Below are 25,041 nucleotides of genomic sequence, written 5' to 3' on the forward strand. Positions count from 1 at the left end.
CAAAAGTTGGTGTGCATGGTCTTGGGGCAGGTATTGATCAAAATATGAGGCGCCATCTTGATTCCTGAAAGTGGGCATGGCCGATAGCATATATGCTTATAGCTCAGGATTCCAATGACGTATCATGACTAAACTCACTGGCGACCTCTTACGTCATCTGTTGAACAAACACACTGAGTTTGGTTCACATCCCGTGAAGGGGGGACGGGTGGCGCAGGGTGTCTGTATACAGAGTCTGTATTTCTGCATCGTTCACGAACACAGTGGAGCTTCGTAGACTCAGAGTCACAGACGTACGACGGCTCCTCAGGTTTCAATGACTTTATTAACAGTTTCATCACAACTCTGATGTAAACACCAGACGGCAGAGTCCAGACCACAGAGATATTGATATTGATGAAAGGCGTTATGCAGTTCAAGGCACGGGGGCTATGTCGTAAGAACAGAAGTAACAGACTGAAATTATTAATAACTGTTGCTAATTATAAGATAATACCCTGATCAAAGTTTAATAAAGTCAACACAGTGATTTGTATCTTATCAGCAGGTGAATACTGTAACTGACTGTAACCGACGTTTCACTACTGGACGATGGACATCACTTTACATTAGAGCAGCAATAGTCAATCGATTAGTAACCAACTTCTAAATTAAACACCATCTATTTTGATAATCTATTAATCAGTTCAAGTAGTTTTTATGGGAAAAAAAGTCATAATTCTCTAATTTCAGCTTCTTAAATATGAATATCTTCTGGTTTCTTTGCTCCTCTGACAATAAACTGATTATCTTTGGTTTGTGAACAAAACAAAACATCATCTTTGAGTTTGGGAAACACGATCCACATTTTATGAACCAAACAAATAATCGATTAATGGAGACAATAATCGTTAGTTGCAGCTCTACATTACATTATTACATTTATAGCATTTTGATTTTTGCCGATCTTGATTTTTTGGGGACTGATCTCTGAGGCTTAATTGAACTGAAATTGAACTGTTGGACCGTGGTGGAGGAACAGTTTTGAAATTCTAGTTCTGTCTGCATTTATACAGTCGATACAATAAAATATAGTGTTGGTTATGACATTCAAATCTTTATGGCCATTCAAGAAGCAGCAGCAGCTGTGATACTGAGCAAAATCAAACTGTCATGTAAGCCAGCAGGTTATTAGTCAGGAGTTATTATTATTACTGTACATGGAGTGAAGAACAGAACATACAACAGAAAACTACCTTCAATTAAGATCTTGGATCTTAAATCAATACTTTTGCAACAAAATATTATGTCATTATCAGCATTCCTCTGTGATTTGATCACCTGCTTGTATCTCTTTGAATATTAAACCACAGTTTTTCCTGTTGTCACCACAGACCCCAGTGATGCATGAAAATCATAATGTATAAGTGTGTGTGCGTGTGTGTGTAAACAACAGTATGACGACGTGTTAAAGCTGAGTGAAGCGTCCGCCCCTCCTCCTCTTCCTCGCCTCCTCCTCCTCCTCCTCCTCCTCACTGCTCCACCGTCCGGAGCTCCGAGGCCTCCAGCATTTTCTGAAACACACACGAAAAACGAGCAAATTCATCGATATCACTGTACGAAGGAGCGGCGTGTACTGTACGTGCAGGTCCAGAGTAAAAAAAAAAAAGAGAGAAGATAAACTAAATCCCCCGACTCCCCCGACTCAGTGGTTATTGATTTTGATTTGAAACACGTGATCATGATCTCCGTTTGCTGCTCACTTTATTTACTACAATAAGAGTTATTAAAAACTGAATCCATCCATACATCCTCCATGCTCACTCAGTGTATCCTGATGTTCTGACTCTGTCTCAATGCTTTTCACTGTTATAAAAAAAATAATTTAAGAAATAAAAATACAATTAAGATATTATTAATATTACATATCAAAACTGTCAACCACAACAAACCACGTTAGATCTTAAGATTCACAACAAAATCTTTTTTTTTAAAGTTAGATCATACGATGAAGTAGTCAACATTATTAATAAGTATTAATATCATCCAATATGACTCCGTGATGTCGCAGACTTGAGCTACTCACCCTCCGTGGTGCCGCCTCTGCAGAACCAGACACCACAGAACACGGTGTCATATATAACACACACATATACACACAAGCTTAGCGTGTGACGTACTGTACGTCCATGACATTGTTAAGCTCGTCTGAAGACACATTTCTTACCACCTGCAAAATAATGTGACCCTCGTTTCTGCAATTCTGTCACTGACGTGGGTTTGACGTGTATTTTAGCCTCATATATATATATATATATATTCTATTCACTTTTCTTTTTATTTGGTATTTGAATTGTAGTCCTTTCTTTTAATTCTTTTTTTAAATAATTTGACTAATTTAAGTATTTTTCAGGTATTTCTATAGACACACAACCTCAAACTATTCAGATCAAACAATAACTGAAGTTATGTGGTAAGCATGATGTCATTGTGATATAAGCTCATTTAGATCATTTTCATTATCACATGATATGAATTGTGTCATGATGATGATGATGACATAATTATGAAAGGACATTGCAATATTAAAAAGTTTAAAATATTAAACTGTATTAAAACATTCTCCCTCCAATTCTTTATCATTTGAATCCAATGAAACAAATTAGATCAGTTTGAACTTTTCGTTTCCAGACATCAAACACTTCTGTGTTTACAGTTAACATTAATTCACAAGGAGAAATGTCGTAATGCCTCCTTCTTTTTCCCTATTCATAACTGAATGAATGTGTAAAATGTATATGAATATTCATCACAGGGCAGGTGATGCGTCAAGCAGACGTTGCTCTACCTTTTTCTTCAGGGCCTCGAGGGATTGGAACTCCAGACGGGACAGTTTGATCTGGATGTGTTTGGGGACGTCTGGGATGAGGAAGGTGAGGATGAACTTGAAGGCCAGAAGTCCGTGCTGAAACCACAGAATCACACACACACATCAATAAATCATACAATCAAACTATACACTCTGTTTTCATCCGCTTTCTGGATAATGTAGGAGGAAAATCTCGAGCATCAGACGACGCAGAGTCACGATCTGATTCTTGTACGTTCTGATACAGTCGCACACTCAGTACATTGCAGTTTTTAAAATCCAATGTATTTTACGATTATATAACTCTGTATTGTCTGCATCCATGCCGTTCCATAGTGTTTCTTTTTGCAAAAAAAAATGATTTTCATGGCTGTCATCACAATTCAATGTATTGAAGGAGGAGCATCCTCTACAACCTCCTCTATTCGTGTCATCCTGTTCAAGTACAATGTTTTCTCTTATCAAATATGTGAATATTACATCACTAATATAATCTTCCACCATGTGAACACAAATTCTGAAATCAAACCTCTAAAAGTCAAGACATTATTCAACTTTTCCTTTTACTAAATTGTCCTCCATTCAAACAGTCCAATACGATTTATTACATGGTTCGTCTGTGGTAATAATGCCAGAGTTCTGCGGTGAGTTGAGGCACGAGAACATTTCAATGACAAAGAGGTTTGTGATTCAAACAGACAGATCTCAGTGACTTGATTGAACGTGAACGATAAACACGGCTGCTCTTAGCTGATTGCGAATGCTACTCCAGGATAATTGATATAGAAAGGAGCCCGAGCGAAGGCTGAAGGAGAAAATGTGAAATGATCAAACATATATAATACAATAAATAAATAAATTCTGTTTTGTCTAAATCTGACAGGTACGGTGTTTGTATACTGAGACGCATCAAGGCCCAGCGGATCTTTCGTTACGTCTCCTGTCTTTCACATCGAGCGAGTCCTCCAGACGAGTCACGAGTCACAAATCTCATGTTAGTAATGTTTAATAATAATAATCCTGAGGAACATACAGTAACACTGAGGCACTGGCAGCAACCGGAGAGGAACACGCTGCAACTGCTGCTCAGCATTCAGCTTAATCCTGTTACCGTGGCAACACCCCTTCATTGTTAAATGAAGAAAAATTAGCATTTCAATCCGACACACACACACACACACACACACACACACACACACACACACACACACACACACACGCACACACACACACACGCACACACACACACACTCTCTCTCTCTCTGGCTCCATCTAGTGTCTTCGACCCTCGACTACAGCTTTGTGTTTCACAATGTACCAAGACACAGAACAGAACTTTATATCATACGCTTCTCTGTTATGTTTATTTTTCTCAAACACCACAACACACAAGGTTCACTGTGATATACGGATCTTTATGTGTGTGTGTGTTTGTGAATTACCTCGATAGCCACAGTCCACAGAATGAGTTGTGTGTCCGACTCGGGGAAATAGGCCTTGACTTGTGGAGACAAGCCGATCAGTGCAAAGTTGGTAACCACGGCGATGACGCTCATGGCCTCGAAGGCGAGCTGAACACAGACACAGAGAGACAGATACAGTTGAGAATATGTTCCAGCTGGTCACCTTGTCCTTCATCAGCCGGATGATACATATACTGTATATATATATGTATATATATATATATATATATATACATATTTACACAATATGTTGTCCCTGGGCTAAGTATAATGTTCTCGTCGACGGCTCACACTCGGATACTGTTTCAGACAGAAGTGAACAAACGGTAACTGGAGAGAACTCAATGATCTGTACTTTAGAGATAAAGAATAATGTCTGACTGTCCATAAATGTTTCTGTTCCAACTGTCTCTCACCTGCCAGACGCCGATGTTCGCCGCCGGGTCGGAGAAGGGTCGTTTGAACACGCGACACATCTTGAAGGCGTCGGAGTAAACCTCCGTGACATTGTTCAGCAGCACCAGGACGGCAGCCAGAGGGTAGACGCAGGAGAACAGGCTGACGTACCCGAACAGAAGGAACTGTTCCAGGTAGTCATCGAACGTTCCCTGAGAGAGGGAGCGAGGACCAGACGGACACAAACAGAGTCTTGGTACTCACAGATCAATAGACCATGAAAAAGAAAAAGAAAAGACGATGCACACATACCAGGTAGGTGCTCATTTCTGCCTCCAGCCGAACCTGCTCGGCCAGAGGAAACTCTCTGTCCTCCAGAGTTCTTCTCCTCTGGACTTTGTGGATCATCTTCTTGTTGCGTCTCCTCTGGAGCCAGTAGGGCAGGAAGGCCTCCATGAACTGATTCAAGATCTGACTGGTGATCAGCAGGGTGGCCAGACTCTGGACAAGGACAGATGACAAAGAACTTCAGAAGGAAGGGGGACCCAAAGGAGAAATGGTGATCTGGTATGAAGATGGAATAAAGAAATGAATCAAAGAATATGGACAGAAGGAAGAAAGAAGAAAATAAAACTAGGGAGGAAAATATAAGAAAAATAGAAAGTGAGTGGAAGGAGGAGGAGGAGGAGAAGGAGCAGCTGTAGGATGATGAGGTGTGATGGAGGAGGAGGAGAAGCAGCTGATGGATGAAGGTGTGATGAAGGCGTAGGAGGAGGAGGAGGAGCAGATGAAGGATGAAGGTGTGGATGAAGGAGGAAGAGGAGGAGGAGCAGATGAAGGATGAAGGTGTGGATGAAGGAGGAGGAGGAGGAAGAGGAGGAGGAGCAGCTGAAGGATGAAGGTGTGAGGAAGGCGGACCTACCTGTCGGAGCAGCACCATGTCCTGCATGGCGAAGGCGATGTAGAACAGCGAGGCGAAGCAGTTGAAGAAGTTGAACTAAGGAGGAAAAGGGAGAGGTCACATCGGTCAAGTGGAGTCGGATTCAAAATATCAATAATGAGAAGAAGGAGAAGAATTCTTTTATACTCACGACTAAAACTTTGAGGACCAGGTGATTCTGATACGAAGACTCAAGTCTGTGATTCTCTAAAAACAGGAAAAAATAAAACGTTTAGATCACACGTTTCGTTACGTTACACATTATAAACAAAAGTGATTCCGTATTGGGGGTTTTAAGATGACTTGACAGTAAACATGAGCTTTTTATATAATGTACTACTATAAATAAAAGCAGCTTATTGTCTCAAACTGATCATTTCTGATTTGTTGATGTCAGCGTGTGATTTGATGTACGTCTTTATCTGAATAATAAAAAAACATCTCACCCCACTCTGTGAGGAACTCAGCAGCATATCTGTAGATGAGGTTCATGACCTCGATGACCACGGCGTAGATGACACTAGGGATGAACAGCAGTACTCCGGTCCAGAACGTGGGCTCCTCGTCGTGGACGTTCAGCGCCCAGCCCTCCATCTGGAAGTAGACCATCATGACGTAGAGCGACAGGTAGAGGCAGAGCAGGACGAAGGGCAGCGACACCAGGTAGATACGCAGATGCCTCTTGGCGTTGGGGTAGAGAGGCTCCTCGCGGCCCGTCACAGGATTGAAGCCAAGGACGCCGTGGAAACCGGGCCGAGGTTCTTCGAAGGCCTTCTTCCTGCTCAGCGTGCCCCAGCGGTAAGCTAGCGACGCACTGCACCTCTTCCAGAACTAGAAGGAGGAAAGGTTAGATCGAGACATAGGATGCTAAATGCAAAATGCTAAGTAAAAATCATGGTCCGTACCTCCAGAATAACAGTGCACCAGATCAAGTTAAACACGGCAAAGAGCACGTATTTGTCATAGTCCTCCCAGTCAAACAGGTAGTAGGGTACTCCGATGAGGGCCATGGGCGCCAGGGCGAAGGTGAAGTACTCCAGGAAGCCGAAGTAGAAGGCCAGGCCCTCGCCGTAGTAGTGTCGGATGTCGTCTGGGGACAGAAGAGTTAAAAATATCCACGAGGTCACGAACAAACCCAGAGGACTTATGTCCCTCAGGATTAAGGCTCCTTCACCAACAGACCATATGAAATAAAAATATATATATATCATCATGAATTATGGTCATGAATATCAAAACCGACCACCTCCCGCCCCCTAATTATTTTTCACAAAAGGCACCGGAGGTTCTTGTTCCACTCACCGAGAGGCTGAAAAGACAACTTGACTCGTTTGTACCAGGAGAACGAGAGTCTCTTGAGTTCCTCCTTCTCATGGAGAGGAAACATCTGGATCAGGATTCCTTTGGACTGCAGCCTGCGGACTAACGTACAGAGAAGAGCATGTTACTGTACCTCGTGTTGGGGTTATTCTGTCAACGCTTCCCTTTCAACGTCAGCATCTTACCAATTATCGTATTCAATAATCAAGACTATGATGAGCTGAAATGTTTTGTTTAGATATTTTATGTTGTGAATGAAACCATGACAACTGTCCTGCTGCATCTGAATCCCTCACTTTAGTTTGTGTGTCTGAACTTTCTCAACTAAATAAATGTGCAGCTTAATGTTGTTTTAAAAAAGAATCAAAAAGGTTACTACCATCTTTAATTTCAACTTAGAAACAAAACCACCTCTAAGAAACTAAACGTTACACTGAATAAAATATGTAAATACGCCACAGTAGGTTTGATGTTAGATACTTGAGATAGAAGAAATCAGTAAATACTGAGAAACTAGAACCAGAGGATGTTTCTGAATAAAGCTGATCAACGATGTCGACCTTTGATAAACTAATTGATCAGCTGAGTGTTGGTGGATGATGAGGAGGAGATGATCCGTCATGATGGTAAATCAGAACATCTACAGACAAACTGTCATTTAGTAGATTTTAATGGTACATTTTCTGGAGTCAATTAAATAATTACCATGTGACCGATATATTGATTTACTGATATGGGGCTTTCAAAAGGCGTTTATGTTTGCCAATGTGAAAACTTTTATTTTACAGAATAACAATTCAGAAAATAAGTGCTTTTATGATAACGATTTTTTTTTTTTTTTTTATTAATTTCAACATATTTGGTTTTCTTTGAATTTATAGTTATTTATAAAGTTTAAAGTGTAAAATATCAAGCATCAATTACCAATTCTTAGTCAAAACATTTTGATAACAACATCTTAGGAATCCTTGCCAATTGCTTTTAAAAATACATATGTATTAGGTATGTACCTTTAAATAATTCTAATATGAAAACGTATAGAATAAACAATGCAGAAAAAATTTGCATTTATGTTTACAATTGACGTTTCAAAAATATATATATTTCTGAATAAATTTTAAGATATTTGGTTTTCTTCATATTTATAGTTATTTATTTTTGTTACGTTTTGATAACGACATTTTAGGAATCCTTGCTAATTGTTTTTAAAATTGCATATTGGCTTGTAAATCAGAATGAGATTTTTCTTACTCCATTATAACGATATCAGCGTCTGTTCCCCCCAAAAAAATTCCAAATCGGTCAGGCTCTAAAAATGACCACATGAAAATTCTTGCTTTTGTCGTATCCAGTGAGTTACTGTAAGTACCTGACGAACCAGGACACATCAGTGAGTAACTGTAAGTACGAACCAGGACACATCAGTGAGTAACTGTCAGTACCTGACGAACCAGGACACATCAGTGAGTAACTGTAAGTACGAACCAGGACACATCAGTGAGTAACTGTCAGTACCTGACGAACCAGGACACATCAGTGAGTAACTGTCAGTACCTGACGAACCAGGACACATCAGTGAGTAACTGTCAGTACCTGACGAACCAGGACACATCAGTGAGTAACTGTCAGTACCTGACGAACCAGGACACATCAGTGAGTAACTGTAAGTACCTGACGAACTAGGACACATCAGTGAGTAACTGTCAGTACCTGACGAACTAGGACACATCAGTGAGTAACTGTCAGTACCTGACGAACCAGGACACATCAGTGAGTAACTGTCAGTACCTGACGAACCAGGACACATCAGTGAGTAACTGTCAGTACCTGACGAACTAGGACACATCAGTGAGTAACTGTCAGTACCTGACGAACCAGGACACATCAGTGAGTAACTGTAAGTACCTGACGAACTAGGACACATCAGTGAGTAACTGTAAGTACCTGACGAACCAGGACACATCAGTGAGTAACTGTCAGTACCTGACGAACCAGGACACATCAGTGAGTAACTGTAAGTACCTGACGAACCAGGACACATCAGTGAGTAACTGTAAGTACCTGACGAACCAGGACACATCAGTGAGTAACTGTAAGTACCTGACGAACCAGGACACATCAGTGAGTAACTGTCAGTACCTGACGAACCAGGACACATCAGTGAGTAACTGTCAGTACCTGACGAACCAGGACACATCAGTGAGTAACTGTCAGTACCTGACGAACCAGGACACATCAGTGAGTAACTGTCAGTACCTGACGAACTAGGACACATCAGTGAGTAACTGTCAGTACCTGACGAACTAGGACACATCAGTGAGTAACTGTCAGTACCTGACGAACCAGGACACATCAGTGAGTAACTGTCAGTACCTGACGAACCAGGACACATCAGTGAGTAACTGTCAGTACCTGACGAACCAGGACACATGAGTGAAGTGATAGTAACAAAGTCGTACCAATAGATTTCCCGGGGTAGAGTTTGACCTGAGCGTATCCCGGCACATGAGTTTCATCTTTGGCTCTTAACGTGTCCAGCTCGTGCTTGATGATGAACTGACACTCGGCCATGCTGAGGAAGCTGTCGCCATCGCCTGTGGACACACAGACTGTTACCACGACAACACAACAAAGACATGTGACACATGGACACTACGGCAGCAGCTCAGAGGTCGATGTTCAACATTTTTAATGATCATGAAGATAATCTCATTTTAAAATGTGCTACTTGGTCTCTGATGCAGGCGCAGTCACGACTCTCTGGACTTTGTCAACTGGGCTCAACTCAGATGTTGATACAATTCGGTCAAATCTCAAATCAGTGTCAAACTCAGTTATTGAATCGGTTATACTTTCAACTTCCATTAACTGAAGGTTTTAGTACATTTTTCTTTTCTAATGTAAAAAGAGAGAAAATTAGAATTCTGTTGGGAGTTTTGTTCGTTTCTGAGCAAAACACATTTGGATATTTTACTTATACTGAACTACATCATAAATAGAACTGACTCATGAGTCATACGTCTTCATTATCAATCTACTGATTAATAAACAAACACTGATTATTTCATAGAATCATAACTCGAGACTCCCCCAGTACAGTAAGCATTATGAGATGGACTCTGATCTGGTTGCATTTGGACTATTACCCAACAGTGGTGCAACTTGAGCTCCAGTTTTAAACTTGATCCTAAAGCAGAAACAAACCAGCTTCTTCATGCAGACGTCGTCTGGACGTCACCTTCAAAGTCTCTGAAGTTGTGCTTGTTGCTGCAGGTGAACGTTCTCATGGACCCGTCGCTGAACTCCTTGAAGAGGCCAACTTCCTCCGCTCCAGAGAGCAGCCTCTGTCTGGAGGCTCCCACCACGAACACGTTGGGGTTTTCCTTCTCCTGAGCCCCGACAGCAGGGGCCAGCTGCTCCACCAGCAGCTCCGCACCTGATGACAGGATGAAAAATCTCTGAGTTTAATTCTGCAAAATATTTAGGATAGAGAAGAAGAAGTGAAATACCTCCAGCCTGTTGTTGGTCTCTTATCCTGCTCAGGAGCCATTCGACTGCTTCTCTCTTGGCGTCGGACGTCAGCTCCACCACCACCAGAGGAGTGAACGTCGGCCCACTGCTGCTCTGCACCATCGTCTCTGAGCCCTGAGGGAAATGTCCTGTGGTGTTAGAACGAGTCTGAAGACTGATATTCGTAGCCTGGTGATCTGACGAAGCTTAGGCTACAGAATGTGGAGTCAACGGCATTAATCCATGGAGCGACCAGTCTCGGGACAAAGGTCCAGGCTGGTGCTGGTGGAGGAGGTGACGAATGTTATCTGGACACACTTTGGGGCCTTAATACCAATCAATCAATCAATCAATCGATCAATCAACTTAGTATAGAGCCAAATCGTTAGATACATTATCTCAAGGCACGTTAACTAGTAACTAAGGTAGAGACCTCACAGTGTTACAGAGAAACAGGAGAGAGGGAGAGACATGGGGAGAGACATGGGGGAGAGACATGGGGGAGAGACATGGGGGAGAGACATGGGGGAGAGAGGGAGAGACATGGGGGAGAGACATGGGGGAGAGAGGGAGAGACATGGGGAGAGACATGGGGGAGGGACATGGGGGAGAGAGGGAGAGACATGGGGGAGAGACATGGGGGAGAGAGGGAGAGACATGGGGGAGAGACATGGGGGAGAGAGGGAGAGACATGGTGAGAGACATGGGGGAGAGACATGGGGGAGAGACATGGGGGAGAGAGGGAGAGACATGGGGAGAGACATGGGGGAGGGACATGGGGGAGAGAGGGAGAGACATGGGGGAGAGACATGGGGGAGGGACATGGGGGAGAGAGGGAGAGACATGGGGGAGAGACATGGGGGAGAGAGGGAGAGACATGGGGGAGAGACATGGGGGAGAGAGGGAGAGACATGGGGAGAGACATGGGGGAGAGACATGGGGGAGGGACATGGGGGAGAGACATGGGGGAGAGAGGGAGAGACATGGGGAGAGACATGGGGGAGAGACATGGGGGAGGGACATGGGGGAGAGAGGGAGAGACATGGGGGAGAGAGGGAGAGACATGGGGGAGAGACATGGGGGAGAGACATGGGGGAGAGAGGGGAGAGACATGGGGGAGAGACATGGGGGAGAGACATGGGGGAGAGAGGGAGAGACATGGGGAGAGACATGGGGGAGAGACATGGGGGAGGGACATGGGGGAGAGAGGGAGAGACATGGGGGAGAGAGGGAGAGACATGGGGGAGAGACATGGGGGAGAGACATGGGGGAGAGAGGGGAGAGACATGGGGGAGAGACATGGGGGAGAGACATGGGGAGAGACATGGGGGAGGGACATGGGGGAGAGAGGGAGAGACATGGGGGAGAGAGGGAGAGACATGGGGGAGAGACATGGGGGAGAGAGGGAGAGACATGGGGAGAGACATGGGGGAGAGAGGGAGAGACATGGGGGAGAGACATGGGGGAGAGACATGGGGAGAGACATGGGGGAGAGACATGGGGGAGAGAGGGGAGAGACATGGGGAGGGACATGGGGGAGAGAGGGGAGAGACATGGGGAGAGACATGGGGAGAGAGGGGAGAGAGGGGAGAGACAAGGGGATGGACATGGGGAGAGACATGGGGAGAGAGGGGAGAGACAAGGGGATGGACATGGGGAGAGACATGGGGGAGAGAGGGAGAGACATGGGGGAGAGAGGGGAGAGACAAGGGGATGGACATGGGGAGAGACATGGGGGAGAGAGGGAGAGACATGGGGGAGAGAGGGAGAGACATGGGGAGAGAGGGGAGAGACATGGGGAGAGACATGGGGGAGAGAGGGAGAGACATGGGGGAGAGAGGGGAGAGACAAGGGGATGGACATGGGGAGAGACATGGGGGAGAGAGGGAGAGACATGGGGGAGAGACATGGGGGAGAGAGGGAGAGACATGGGGAGAGACATGGGGGAGAGAGGGGAGAGACATGGGGAGGGACATGGGGGAGAGACATGGGGGAGAGAGGGGAGAGACATGGGAAGAGACATGGAAAGGGACATGGGGGAGAGACATGGGGAGAGACATGGGGGAGAGACATGGGGGAGAGACATGGGGAGAGACATGGGGGAGAGAGGGAGGTTCACCCTGGTTCAGGTTTGGGTTCAGTGGAGATTTCACCACAGTATCCGGGTGTTGTCTCTGACCATGTTCAAACTGTCACGACCAGTAGATCAACTCCTGATGGCGACTTCCTGCACGACAACGTGTCACAGAGTCTCAAACTGGTTTTCATGAACATGACGGTGAGTTCAGGGATCTTCACTTGTGATATGACAGGAGACAGAAATGTGACGCAGTCATGTTTTGACACAAAGACCCGAGCAGAGGGATTTAGTGAAGTGTCCTAATGAAATGATCTTACTATAGAACTGTCAAATAACAATCATTCACAGGTTGGATGATTCACTGACTGGCTTTACACAGGGAGTGTCGGAGAGTATGTTCAGTTAGTACAGTTAGTACAGTGCACTGATCCTCAACCAGCCACCTGACCTCATCACCACCTCATCACCACCTGTCCAATCATCCATGATATCACGTGGTCTTTGTGTGTGTGTGTGTGTGTGTATGTGTGTATGTGTGTGTGTGTGTGTGTGTGTGTGTGTGTGTCTCTGGCCCCTGCTGATCTGAGAACAGTCAGATTAGTGTTTTTTAAAGCGACATGACGTCATGTTTCCTGCACCAGGGGGGACCGAGCCGGGTGGGGTTATCTTCACCACGTCATGAGACAGCGACGCAAACTGGAGCCGTGTCGTCATCATCACACCTCCTGCTGCTGTCACTTAATTTATAACCGGGACATTAAAACACTGAACCGTTCACAGTAAAGGACTACAGGACACTAGTACTACAGGAGAGTACAGGACTACAGGACACTAGTACTACAGGAGAGTACAGGACTACAGTACAGTACTATAGGACAGTACTACAGGACAGTACAGGACTACAGGACAGTACAGGACTACAGGACACTAGTACTACAGGAGAGTACAGGACTACAGTACAGTACTATAGGACAGTACTACCGGACAGTACAGGACTACAGGACAGTACAGGACTACAGGACACTAGTACTACAGGACAGTACAGGACTACAGTACAGTACTATAGGACAGTACAGGACTACAGGACACTAGTACTACAGGACAGTACAGTACTACAGGACACTAGTACTACAGGAGAGTACAGGACTACAATACAGTACTATAGGACAGTACTACAGGACAGTACAGGACTACAGGACACTAGTACTACAGGACAGTACAGGACTACAGGACACTAGTACTACAGGAGAGTACAGGACTACAGTACAGTACTATAGGACAGTACTACAGGACAGTACAGGACTACAGGACAGTACAGGACTACAGGACACTAGTACTACAGGAGAGTACAGGACTACAGTACAGTACTATAGGACAGTACTACCGGACAGTACAGGACTACAGGACAGTACAGGACTACAGGACAGTACAGGACTACAGGACACTAGTACTACAGGACAGTACAGGACTACAGGACACTAGTACTACAGGAGAGTACAGGACTACAGTACAGTACTATAGGACAGTACTACAGGACAGTACAGGACTACAGGACAGTACAGGACTACAGGACACTAGTACTACAGGAGAATACAGGACTACAGGACACTAGTGCTACAGGAGAGTACAGGACTACAGTACAGTACTATAGGACAGTACTACAGGACAGTACAGGACTACAGGACAGTACAGGACTACAGGACACTAGTACTACAGGACAGTACAGGACTACAGTACAGTACTATAGGACAGTACTACAGGACAGTACAGTACTACAGGACAGTACAGGACGACAGTACAGGACTACAGTACAGGACGACAGTACAGGACTACAGTACAGGACTACAGTACTACAGGACAGTACTACAGGACAGTACAGGACTACAGTACAGGACTACAGGACAGTACTACAGGACAGTACAGTACTACAGGAGAGTACAGTACAGTACGTGTGTAACATAAAGGTCAATAGAGAACAGTCGTGTCGTTACTCACCGAGCTCCTGATCGAGCAGTGACCGGAGCGACGTTCGGTCTTTGACGACGCAGCTACTTCCGCGTCACGCTCTGACGCTGGGTGCGCTTGTTTTAGGGAGGGGTGGGGGCGGTGTTACAGTCAGACAGGAACGAACAAAACCGTCCGGCACGAGCGGGGACAGACAGAAGTCTGCGGCGGGACGCGGCGGTGAGAAGTCGCACGTTTTCTTTATTTGACCAAAACATCGAATCAAATGTCTTTAAATATATTTGACCCCGCGTCAGAGCACGTGACCTGTACAGACGAGTAGCGGACAGGATGTCGACGGACGCGGGGTGAGAGTGTTTCCTCCAGGAACTGATGTTACAGTAACGTTGTGTTTTAATGTGTGTAACGTGTCGTTCAGTGACTCAGTGTTCGTTGTCGTCACGGTGGTAAAGTTCAACTAGTCGTCAACAATGAGCCTGAAGTTCAGGTGAACATTTACATTTACAGGAAACTGGCGGGAGAAACAGTGACAGTTGGTTTACACACGTCACCTGCCACAGATTGTTGTGATTCAGATGAGATGACATCGTCTGGAATATTTTACATTTGTTAACTTTCTGTCACATACACGTTGGTCTCGTGCTGCCTTCGCGTGACGTCTGGATTATGGTAAATACGCATTTTCTGATTTGGAAATTGCACGTGAACGCACCGCGGTCCGCGCCTTCCTCCCGGTGTCGGCTGCAGGAGGCCGGGCAGCTCACCTCCAAGGCCGACTCAAACATATTTGTATGTATAAGTATCATGTAGCATATTTATTTGAATTACTTGTGTGTTATTTTTTTATTTTACATAAATATAGTCATGCAAATAATAGCAGTTTTTTCATAATTTTCCATGTGATGTTTCTTTATTATTAACGGTGCAACGAGCAACAGCTGGTGCTTGTGTACGTCATTTTAATCTGTAATCTATGTAGTTTCATTTTTTCTTTCACCATTGCATGAATTCAATAGCCTCAATGTGCTTATGACGTTTTTGTTTTAGATTTTCAAGGAAAAAAATCTATTACAAAAGTACAATTTCTAAATCTTTATATAACAAACTTTCAAACTATAACTGAACTTTTCCAGCAGACATTATACCAACAATATAACTTAAACAAATAAGTAAAAAGTAAAAATTTTCATATATTCAGCCAAACAATTTCCGTGTCGGATCATTCGGTTCATCCCTGGTGATCGATTGCCGACTTCCCCAGTGGGAAGTTGGATCTTCCGACGAGCACGTGAAGGAAGCATCAAAGACCTATAACTTCTGTCATCGGTCACTCATCGTCCTCTGTCCTCATCCACTTCCTGTCTCACTGTGTTCTGACTCCAGGGTCGTTCAGAGAATGCGGTCTGCTGTCGGTTCTCACGGTCTGGTCAGAAGTATGTGGGGCTACGTGGACTCCACCCTAAAGTAAGTCATGGTCCATGTATAGAAGTAGACCACCCAGGAGGACCCACAGGTGTTAGCCCCCCCATACACCTCATCACATCACATCTGTGTGTGCGTCTGAAACTCCTTTTCAGTATTTGGCCTCACACTGCAGTGACACCATGTTCCTTCTTCTCGTGAATCAGGAAAATGACACTCAGAAAACCTCTCTGTCTGTGCAGGTGGTGCTGGATCCCCGGCTGGCTGCCTCCATGGTGCCCGACCTCTGAGATCCAGCTGCAGGCCGCAGAGGACATGATGCTCAGATGTGAGGATCTGTCCGACCTCTGTTCTTGTTTCATACCTCACCTGGCGTTACTGCCTCATTCTCCCTCTTCTCTGTCTCGACAGGTGTAAACAGCTCTTTCTCCAAACTGTACGTCCACATTCCCGGTGGAAACCAGCTGTGGACTTTGATCTTCAGCGGCGTTGGCGTGAAAGACAAAACCCCTGTGGTTCTGCTCCACGGGTTCGGAGCTGGCGTGGGCCTCTGGGCTCAGAACCTGGACGCGCTCTCCCGGCGTCGTCCCGTCTTCGCCCTGGACCTGCTGGGCTTCGGTCAGAGCAGCCGACCCGTGTTCTCCTCGGACGCCCGGGAAGCAGAGGACCAGTTTGTGGAGTCTATCGAGCAGTGGAGGGCGAAGATGGGTCTGGAGTCCATGATCCTGCTGGGTCACAACCTGGGAGGATACCTGGCCGTGTCATACTCCATCAAGTACCCCGACAGGTGGGTGCAGATTATGGGATTTAAAAAAAAAAAATCAAATCATATTGTGAAGTTTTTAATTTTAAAACTTTTATTTTGAAGCTGGTCTTTTTGATTTTAGCTGTATGTAATATGTAATGGCGTTAATTTAGTCTCAAAATTCGTGGACGTATAATACGAGTGATAAAGAGATAAAGATCACTAAAAATGTTTTCCCCTTGACACAAGCCTCCAAATGGCCTTAAAGTTACAACAGGAGAAAAAATAATGGTCATTGTTCATGACGTGGCTTCAACTGAAGACATAACATAATCATAAAAGTAATTTGTTACATGTAATGTTGGAAAATGTGATGCAGTTGACATTCGTATAGTAAAGTTTCCGATGTTTTGTGATATTTTTTCACTGTAGTATTATACGTCCGTCCGTCAGTCAGTGCATATGTGTACAGTTGAAGATGAGTTTACTGATGTTCATTCATTCTTGAATTATGAGTAAAAATTAATTATGAGTCTAATGAGAGGCCTGTTTGGCTGCAATCACAACAAGCATTTTTCCATCATCCAAACCAGTTAATATGGAAGTAAAACTGAAAGTGAGTTTGGAGGAAAACTGTACACACACGACTACAGCAAGTACAGGAGGTCAAAGTTAAAGGGACTGTTTGGGTAATAATTTACCACCCCACTTATGATCTCTCTGATCATAAATTCCTGACATGATGAATGTGTCTGTTTATTTGTCAGAGTGAAGCACATAGTTCTGGTGGAGCCGTGGGGTTTTCCTGAGCGTCCAGACACAGAAGAGTCGGACCGTCCCATCCCGGTGTGGATCAAAGCTCTTGGGGCAATGTTCAGCCCCTTCAACCCCCTGGCTGGCCTGCGCCTGGTCGGACCGTTGGGTGAGACCTGGGGCAATTACTTTGTGAACAATTGTGCAGAAGTAGAAACCAAAGTAGATGGAATATTAGTGATCCCTGAGGAGATATTGGGTAGTTGCAGCAGCACACACTAGAAAAATGGAGCTACAAATCAAAATAGAGTAAATATAGCCACAAGTGGGGATTGGAGGGTTCAAACCCTCTGACATCCGTCCCCCCTACATGGGATGTGAACCAAACTCAGTGTGTTCTTTCATCAGATGATGTGAGAGGTCCCCGGTGGGTTTGGTCATGATAGGTAATAGGCATCTTGAGTTAAGAGCATATATGCTGTAGGCCACGCCTATAACGCCCTAAAAGTGTATTGACATTCACGTTTGTGGCGCCCCCTATAGGTTGGAAACAAAATGCTTTAAGTAGAACTGTAGCTAATCACAGCTGTAAGTTATGAACCAAGATGTGTGTTGATTGGACAAATGGTTAAGGACTTAAGGCCAATATTCCTCTAAGCCCCGCCCCTTTGCGAAGACAATTTGGCTAGTAGCGGCCATGTTTTTCGACCAATCTGGGGGTTTTTTATAATAGAAATTTGTATTTTAAGATATAAAGGCGTCATACCAAATTTGGTGTTGATAAAGTCAAACTTTTAGAAGTTCTATTCATATTACTGTTTTTCAGTTTTTGCTAATAAGCGCAAAATGTTGTCATGTGGCACGTTAGAGAGGCTTTTTGTAGAAACACAAAAGTTGGTAGTAATTTATAAATGAGGTGTAAAATGAACTGAATAAACTATGTACAGTGTAGACTGATGATGTGACCTGATTGGCTCTGTGGCCCTGCAGGTCCCACTCTGGTCCAGACCCTGAGGCCGGATTTCAGGAGGAAGTTCTCGTCCATGTTCAGTGACAACACGGTGTCAGAGTACATCTACCACCTGAACGTGCAGACGCCAAGGTCCGCCTCCAGACTCATCATCGCTATAACTGTGACACGCCCACTTCTGAACGGCTCCCATTTAGTAATTTTCTCCATTGATTTTCATAAAATTATTTATATAAAGAGTTTTAATCCTGAACCAAGACAATAAACTACGAGATGAATCGTTACAGTAAAACATTTTATTCTCAGCAAAAAATAATAATCATTAGAAAATGGGGAAAAAAAGTCAAAGTACAAGACTGTTATTATAATTATTATTAACTACTCGTCCCATAATCCATCGTGAACGACTTTCCAATGACAGTTTATCTTCTTCTTGAATTTAACCTTCATCATCATCATCATCATCATCATCATCATCGCTGTAGAGTTTATATATTTGATCAGAGTCTTGTGTTCTGTGTGTGTTTTTAAAATGTATACACACCAGTTCAGTGGGACCAGGAAGTCATGCTGCATTCACTTGCACCTCGGAACTCGGAGCTCTGAAGTGGGGGTTGGAACCCTCCGACTCTGACGTTGTTAATTTAGAGTTCTGAGGTACGATGGAACGCAGAATCACTAGCCGACATGAAGTTTGCGGGTGTAGTGTGCGTTTCCACAGTAACACTGAGACGTGGATGTTACACTGAAGGATTGTGGGTAGTGTAGTTCTTCTCAATGACATGAACGTTTTTTTTTTAAACAAGGTTGATTTCATACGAACTTCTACAGGTTCATGTTCCATCGTTTCACAACCTCGTTGCTCGTGGTGAGTTGACCTCGGGCGGTGAAGACATTATGGATAATAATCAAAATGTGAATGGAGAATATGAATATGGGATTTTCACTTCCAGAACCTCACTGTTGGCGCTTTACAGCTTTCCTCTGTTGCCATTGACTTTTGTATTTTTAGTTTCCCCCAAGTAATTGGTCTTGACCTCAACATTTGTTTGTGTGAACTGAAACGTCAACAGTGGTGAAACCGCTTTTAAGAACATGAGCGTTCCCCGCGGCTGGGCCAAGAGGCCGATGATGCAGAGGATGGAGCGGCTGCCTCCAGAGGTTCCCATCACCATCATCTACGGCTCCCGCTCCAGCGTCGACAGCAACTCGGGCAGCGGCGTCAAAGAGATGAGGCCACTTTCTCACGTGGAGATTATCGTGAGTTCCATACCTCTTATTACTTCAACTGGAGTTTATGGTTTTTAATTTGCCGTTTCATTTCTATGAAACTTTGTGGAGGAGTGGGGCATGAAACCTAGAGCTGCAACCTCATTATCCATTAATCCGTCTGTTATTTTCTCCATTCATTGATTAGTTGTTTGGTCACTCCCCAATGGTTACTGTGCTTTTTTGTCTATTTGACTCTAAATTAGATCATAATGTACAAAATGAGCATCATGTGTTGAAGAAGGCTTGAACCATAAACTCCTCAGGAGAAAAGTTTACTGACGCTATGAATCAAGTGAGAAGTTGAGACAAGTGACATGTAGAGGGTTTTTTATGAGTTGTCATGGAGACGACTGTGAGCCCCAAAATGAAGCTCATCAAAGCAAACAATAATAATACAGATATATATAAACACCAGGCTTAATCAGATGAAAAATCATGGTGATGTGGTTAAAGATAAGTCAATGTGCATTATTATTAGAGTCCAGGAATAAGTCTGGATGGGACTCTTTCATATCTTTCATATGTTGGACATTAGTTGATCCAGTGTTCAAATTCAAACTACTTTTCTTTGTCCTCTCTCTCGTTGAACATTCCTCCTGTAGTTTAGTTTTTTAACGACCCACTCTCTCGTCCTGTTCTCCAGACGATCCGCGGAGCCGGACACTACGTGTACGCCGACCAGCCCGACGACTTCAACCAGCGCGTTTTACAAGTGTGCGACAAAGTGGACTGAAGCTGTTATCGACACCACGAAGCGACGGTAACGCACATTGGTGTTCAGAGCCGCGGGAGTCGGGAGCGTTTCTACATAATCTAGATATTATATATGAAGTCTGACCCGCGGCTCGTAAACTCGCGCTGATGTTCACATTCTATCAACTGACCAACGATTCTACCACATTCTTAGAAACTCGGTGAATTCAGGCAACAAGATGTATCGTTCATCAAGTCCTAAACAAATGGGCCTACAGTCGCGCACACACACACGCTTCGTGGTTAATTAGTCTCAGTATTAATTATACGATAAGATTTTCCCAGAAATGCCACAACATGCAGAGGAGAAGAGAAAAGGCAGATTTGGAGCTTTTGAAATCTCAAATCATGTTGTATGTATGTATCCAAAACATGTCAAATAGTTTGTATAAAGTTAATGGACATGTATATTTAGTTTTATGTTATATGATATATATAATAATAATAATAATATGATATGATAAATATCAAAGAAGAGTCTCAGTTACACTTCCTGTCCAGTGGCCTCATCTGTGGATTGTGGTTCCATATGATTCCGATGCAGACAGGAAGTACAGTCTTCAGCGCCAGAGATCCTCTGCATCAGCACCAACAAGCAGCTACTGTATATACAGTAAATGATCTGTTGTGTCTCTCTATCGAATCTTCATTTCATCTGCATTGATTACTATCTTTAGTTCCAGGAGCAAAAACAGCTCAATCAAAATCAAAGACGTACAGTATCACTTGGAGCCTGTAAGTATAGAGGTGGGTTGTGGACGATCCATACAATATTAATGTGGTCACGTGATGATATGACACATAATATTTGACTTCCCCACGCCCTCAATACTACACGGTATTTATCTGAGGATGTCGAAGCCTAAACTGAAACATTTAAAACTCATGTTAGAGAAATAACTGTCAATCTTCAGAAACAATCTGGGAGTGAGTGCTCGACAACATCTGATATCAAGTCACATTATAGAAGTGGAGGGTCCAGAATGTCCGCCGCTGCTTTTAGACTCAACTTTATTTTTGTAATCTTTCTAACACGTCCGATAATTTGGTAGAAGTGCAATATAAAATCACCGGAGTCTCTATTAGGTTGTTAACTGTATTGTTGTAATGAATGTGAATTGAAATAATTGACATATGAAAGGAAACGTCTGATACTGTATATAACTGATGGACTCATGTGTCTACCTCTTCAAGGGCTTCTTTGGAAAAGAACATTCAAAGGCCCATCAGCATTTTTTTTTTAATTGAGGCAGATTCACAATTTAAATGTTTTCTGTGTCTTTAATGTAAAAAGAGTTCTGTAGGAAGAAAGTCAACGTGATGTCTTAACGTGAAGCCTTTCACAAATGGTCTTGGACAATACGCAGCATTAATGAAGGAGCTTGTGTCACAGGGAAATAGGACTTTGTATTTTTAGTTTCTCCTGTTAACAAGTTATTTAGCTTGTGACAGTTCTCCTATTTCTGAATATGTAACACCGTTCTGCTCCAGATGGCCTGATGAGCAGAGCATATGCTCACACGCAATACTAATAGTACATGTACTTTATTGCTGATGTGTTTGGACTGGGTGACTTTCTACTTTGTGAAAGAATAAAGACTCAAAATATCTCGTTGGCGTCGCTGAAGTTCCCCCTTTAAAGGTCCTTATTGTACTTCCGGTGTTTTATTTGAAGTTTTGATCCTTCAGAAGATATATTTGTTTTGGTTCAATATGGTTTTTTATGTCTTTTTAAGGAGCTCTGCAAAGAAACATTGGCCTGGCTAATTAATATGTGATGAGCCTCTCTTCTGATGGGTCGACTGTTTTCTGAGTGACGCACGGCCAAGCCAACCAGCTCCCCTCATCATCTCAGAACTTTCTCTCCTCCTCTTCCAGCTCCCCTCATCATCCGTCTCCTCTTCCAGCTCCCCTCATCATCTCAGAACTGTCTCTCCTCCTCTTCCAGCTCCCCTCATCATCTCAGAACTGTCTCTCCTCCTCTTCCAGCTCCCCTCATCATCTCAGAACTGTCCCTCCTCCTCTTCCAGCTCCCCTCATCATCCGTCTCCTCTTCCAGCTCCCCTCATCATCTCAGAACTGTCTCTCCTCCTCTTCCAGCTCCCCTCATCATCTCAGAACTATCCCTCCTCCTCTTCCAGCTCCCCTCATCATCCGTCTCCTCTTCCAGCTCCCCTCATCATCTCAGAACTGTCTCTCCTCCTCTTCCAGCTCCCCTCATCATCTCAGAACTGTCTCTCCTCCTCTTCCAGCTCCCCTCATCATCCGTCTCCTCTTCCAGCTCCCCTCATCATCTCTCTCTTCTTGCAGTTACACAAATGATTCCTGATGTATTTGTGTAGCTTCGCCAAGCACAACCACTAGAGGGCACTCCTGTGTAGTCGAGGAGATCAGTCTCTTCTCTCTTGAAACGTCCATGTTCATTTACAGAGACGACAAACTGAAGCCAACAAGCAACATGAGACATATTTACCACCGGGTGTCTGAAGACAGTGAGCACGCCTCACAGAGGAACTCCCCTGGGATTGATGAGAATAGTCAGTTGCAATTCTGTTTCAGGAAATTTAAAAAAAGTCCGTTGTGCTGTCATGTCTGAAGCTTCACCTGCAGATCACAGCTTTTTGTAAAGTGCAGATCTGAGCCGAACGTCTGGCATTGACTCACACTTACATAGACTGTAACATGTTATTATGGTTAAATTACTGATTCAGATCGTACTGATCGGATGGATTGTCAACAATGACAGAGAGTCATGGAGTTCCACAGGGTTCTAAACCAGGACCGATGCTTTTCTCCCTATTCACGCTTCCTTCACCTCCTGAGGTAGATTGAGCCTTCACTGACTAATTCATATTTAATGTAAGTAATAATTTTACAGTGTGCAGTGATGTTTTGTGAGGTGCCTGTAGGGCTGGGCAATAAAACCATTAACATAATTAACGTAGAATAACTTTTCATCAACAAGACACGTTAGTCGATAAAACATAGATGTAACTCATTCCAACACAAACAGCCAATGATAAATTAACTTTGGTTTGAATATGATATCTTCACATTTCACAACGTCTAAGCTTGAGGGAAATAGTGAGATATGTTGATTTTTTTTGTCTTAGTCGTAAACCAGTGGTTCTTTTCTACCTCAGCACATAAATCTGTTTCTAAATATACTTTGTCTATAACAATGAGTGGAACAGTCATCATGTCTAGTGGATCTGAGGAGGAGGAGGAAGGTGGAGAGAAAGAGAGCGAGAGAGAGAGACCTTTATTCTGGAGCACAGACCGGACCAGACCTGGCTCGTCTTGTCTGGGTTGCTAGGAAACCGACAAGGCGCCTGATCTAATTTATCAAATTCAGCCTCTCGCCTCCTCCATCTCTCCATCTCTCTCTCTCTCTCTCTCTCTCTCTCTCTCTCTCTCTCTCTCTGTCTGTCACACGCTCTCTTTTTTTTTGTTGCCTCGTTGCTGCTCTTCCTCATCTGTCCGTTATCTTTCCCGCCCTCGGAGGCGCTTATCTTCCTCCCTTCCTCTCCTTTCTCTTGCTCCTCCTCTCTTTACTCCTTCTCTCTCTCAGGTACTCTCCAGCTCCTGTGGATAAATCTTTCCCTCCCTCTCATCTCCATCCTCCCTCCATTTTAGAACTCTGACAGAGAGAGAGAGAGAGAATCCTCTCAGGCTGTTCAGCAGTGCCACCCCCATATCGTTCACACTGATCCGTGAGTACCACCCTCAGGCGGGCCAGACCTTCTGTGACTTCACACACACACACACACACACAGCATATTACCATTTAGACTGTGACTCTGTTGCCTTGCTATTGAGTCTAGATTCATAAATGATGATGCATCAGCCTTTTTTCCACCAAGCACATTGTTCCACTTATTGCTTGAATTATTCAACATTCGCCATCGCTGCTATCTTTAACCCCCGATCAATGATCATTCATGTTCCAGATGATAAATGAAACACGAGGTCTATGCATTGTATTTTCTTTTCAGAAAGGAAAACATATCGAGTGTATGTATAACGAGGTCCTGCAGAAGAAACTAGTGTTTTAGTCTCACTCTTAACAGAAGCTCTGGATTTTAACAGGCGATTCTGCACATTTGCTTAGAAACCGTGACATTGAGGTTTAATGTGTCCACATTCTACGTCTGAGCAGTGAACAAGATGAAGCTTTCTACAGTTTTAGAAATGGTGCATTCACACCGGACACGACGCGACGAGTTTGGTCGTGCGAGTAAAGAAGTTTGGTCGCTGGAGTGACTGACACAAAAGGAAAGATTATCTAAAATACACAATTTTTTCTTTTGCAATATTCGTACCCCTGAAATCTACAGTCACCACATGGAAAAAAGAGATGTCACATGCTTCCTGTGGCTCTTCATCATCATCATAGATAGATATTTGACTGTGACCTCAGCTGCATGAGATGAGGCACAGTCATCGTGTAGTCGAGCACAGTGACACAGCAAAACGAGTTATAGTGCTGTTTCCCCACTTGTGGTCCCCAGATGATGGGATGTGAAGCTTCAAAGAATCTCCCTCACTCACACACACACACACACCCGGGCGTAGAAATAAAAAGGCCATTAAAATAGCTTGTT

At 43.9% G+C, this 25,041-nt stretch overlaps 2 protein-coding genes across 7 annotated transcripts; one reads left to right on the forward strand and one right to left on the reverse strand.

Moving 5' to 3' along the window:
* Window positions 1-826: 826 nt before the first annotated feature.
* On the reverse strand, window positions 827-14,684 carry ano10a (anoctamin 10a). Of its 3 annotated transcripts, none has more exons than XM_035628542.1 (14): window positions 14,553-14,684; window positions 10,477-10,612; window positions 10,206-10,403; window positions 9,427-9,561; window positions 6,950-7,069; window positions 6,553-6,737; window positions 6,094-6,478; window positions 5,799-5,854; window positions 5,630-5,704; window positions 5,020-5,208; window positions 4,728-4,919; window positions 4,291-4,419; window positions 2,828-2,944; window positions 827-1,553 (listed from the first exon to the last, which is right to left on the reverse strand). In XM_035628542.1, exons 2-14 carry the CDS (start codon window positions 10,598-10,600, stop codon window positions 1,512-1,514), a joined length of 1,947 nt encoding a protein of 648 aa, XP_035484435.1. In that variant the 5' UTR covers window positions 10,601-10,612; window positions 14,553-14,684; the 3' UTR covers window positions 827-1,511. The 3 variants fall into 3 exon arrangements, with proteins under 3 accessions (XP_035484435.1, XP_035484452.1, XP_035484445.1); XM_035628552.1 differs by lacking the exon at window positions 827-1,553 and adding an exon at window positions 2,047-2,082; XM_035628559.1 differs by lacking the exons at window positions 10,477-10,612; window positions 14,553-14,684 and having other exon boundaries at window positions 10,172-10,309.
* abhd5a (abhydrolase domain containing 5a) lies at window positions 14,658-22,046 on the forward strand. Of its 4 annotated transcripts, none has more exons than XM_047332776.1 (8): window positions 14,658-14,741; window positions 15,906-15,986; window positions 16,187-16,272; window positions 16,356-16,731; window positions 17,457-17,611; window positions 18,433-18,544; window positions 19,486-19,672; window positions 20,328-22,046. In XM_047332776.1, the coding sequence occupies exons 2-8, from the start codon at window positions 15,919-15,921 to the stop codon at window positions 20,415-20,417; spliced, it is 1,074 nt and encodes a 357-aa protein (XP_047188732.1). In that variant the 5' UTR covers window positions 14,658-14,741; window positions 15,906-15,918; the 3' UTR covers window positions 20,418-22,046. The 4 variants fall into 4 exon arrangements, with proteins under 4 accessions (XP_047188732.1, XP_035484473.1, XP_035484464.1 ...); XM_035628580.2 differs by having other exon boundaries at window positions 14,701-14,869; XM_035628571.2 differs by lacking the exon at window positions 14,658-14,741 and adding an exon at window positions 14,925-15,009.
* Window positions 22,047-25,041: the final 2,995 nt, after the last annotated feature.

Source organism: Scophthalmus maximus, chromosome 1, assembly GCF_022379125.1.
Source record: "Scophthalmus maximus strain ysfricsl-2021 chromosome 1, ASM2237912v1, whole genome shotgun sequence".
In the NCBI taxonomy this organism is placed as follows: Eukaryota; Metazoa; Chordata; class Actinopteri; order Pleuronectiformes; family Scophthalmidae; genus Scophthalmus; species Scophthalmus maximus.

Excerpts from the sequence above, each read along its gene's own strand:
- abhd5a (XM_035628580.2), top strand. Across the intron at positions 18,545-19,485 it reads CTGAACGTGCAGACGCCAAG|TGGTGAAACCGCTTTTAAGA; the intron begins GTCCGCCTCCAG and ends AAACGTCAACAG. Across the intron at positions 19,673-20,327 it reads TTTCTCACGTGGAGATTATC|ACGATCCGCGGAGCCGGACA; the intron begins GTGAGTTCCATA and ends CCTGTTCTCCAG.
- ano10a (XM_035628542.1), bottom strand. The coding sequence starts at position 10,600 with ATGGTGCAGAGCAGCAGTGGGCCGACGTTCACTCCTCTGGTGGTGGTG. Across the intron at positions 9,562-10,205 it reads CAACTTCAGAGACTTTGAAG|GCGATGGCGACAGCTTCCTC; the intron begins GTGACGTCCAGA and ends GTGTGTCCACAG. Across the intron at positions 7,070-9,426 it reads CTACCCCGGGAAATCTATTG|TCCGCAGGCTGCAGTCCAAA; the intron begins GTACGACTTTGT and ends TCTGTACGTTAG.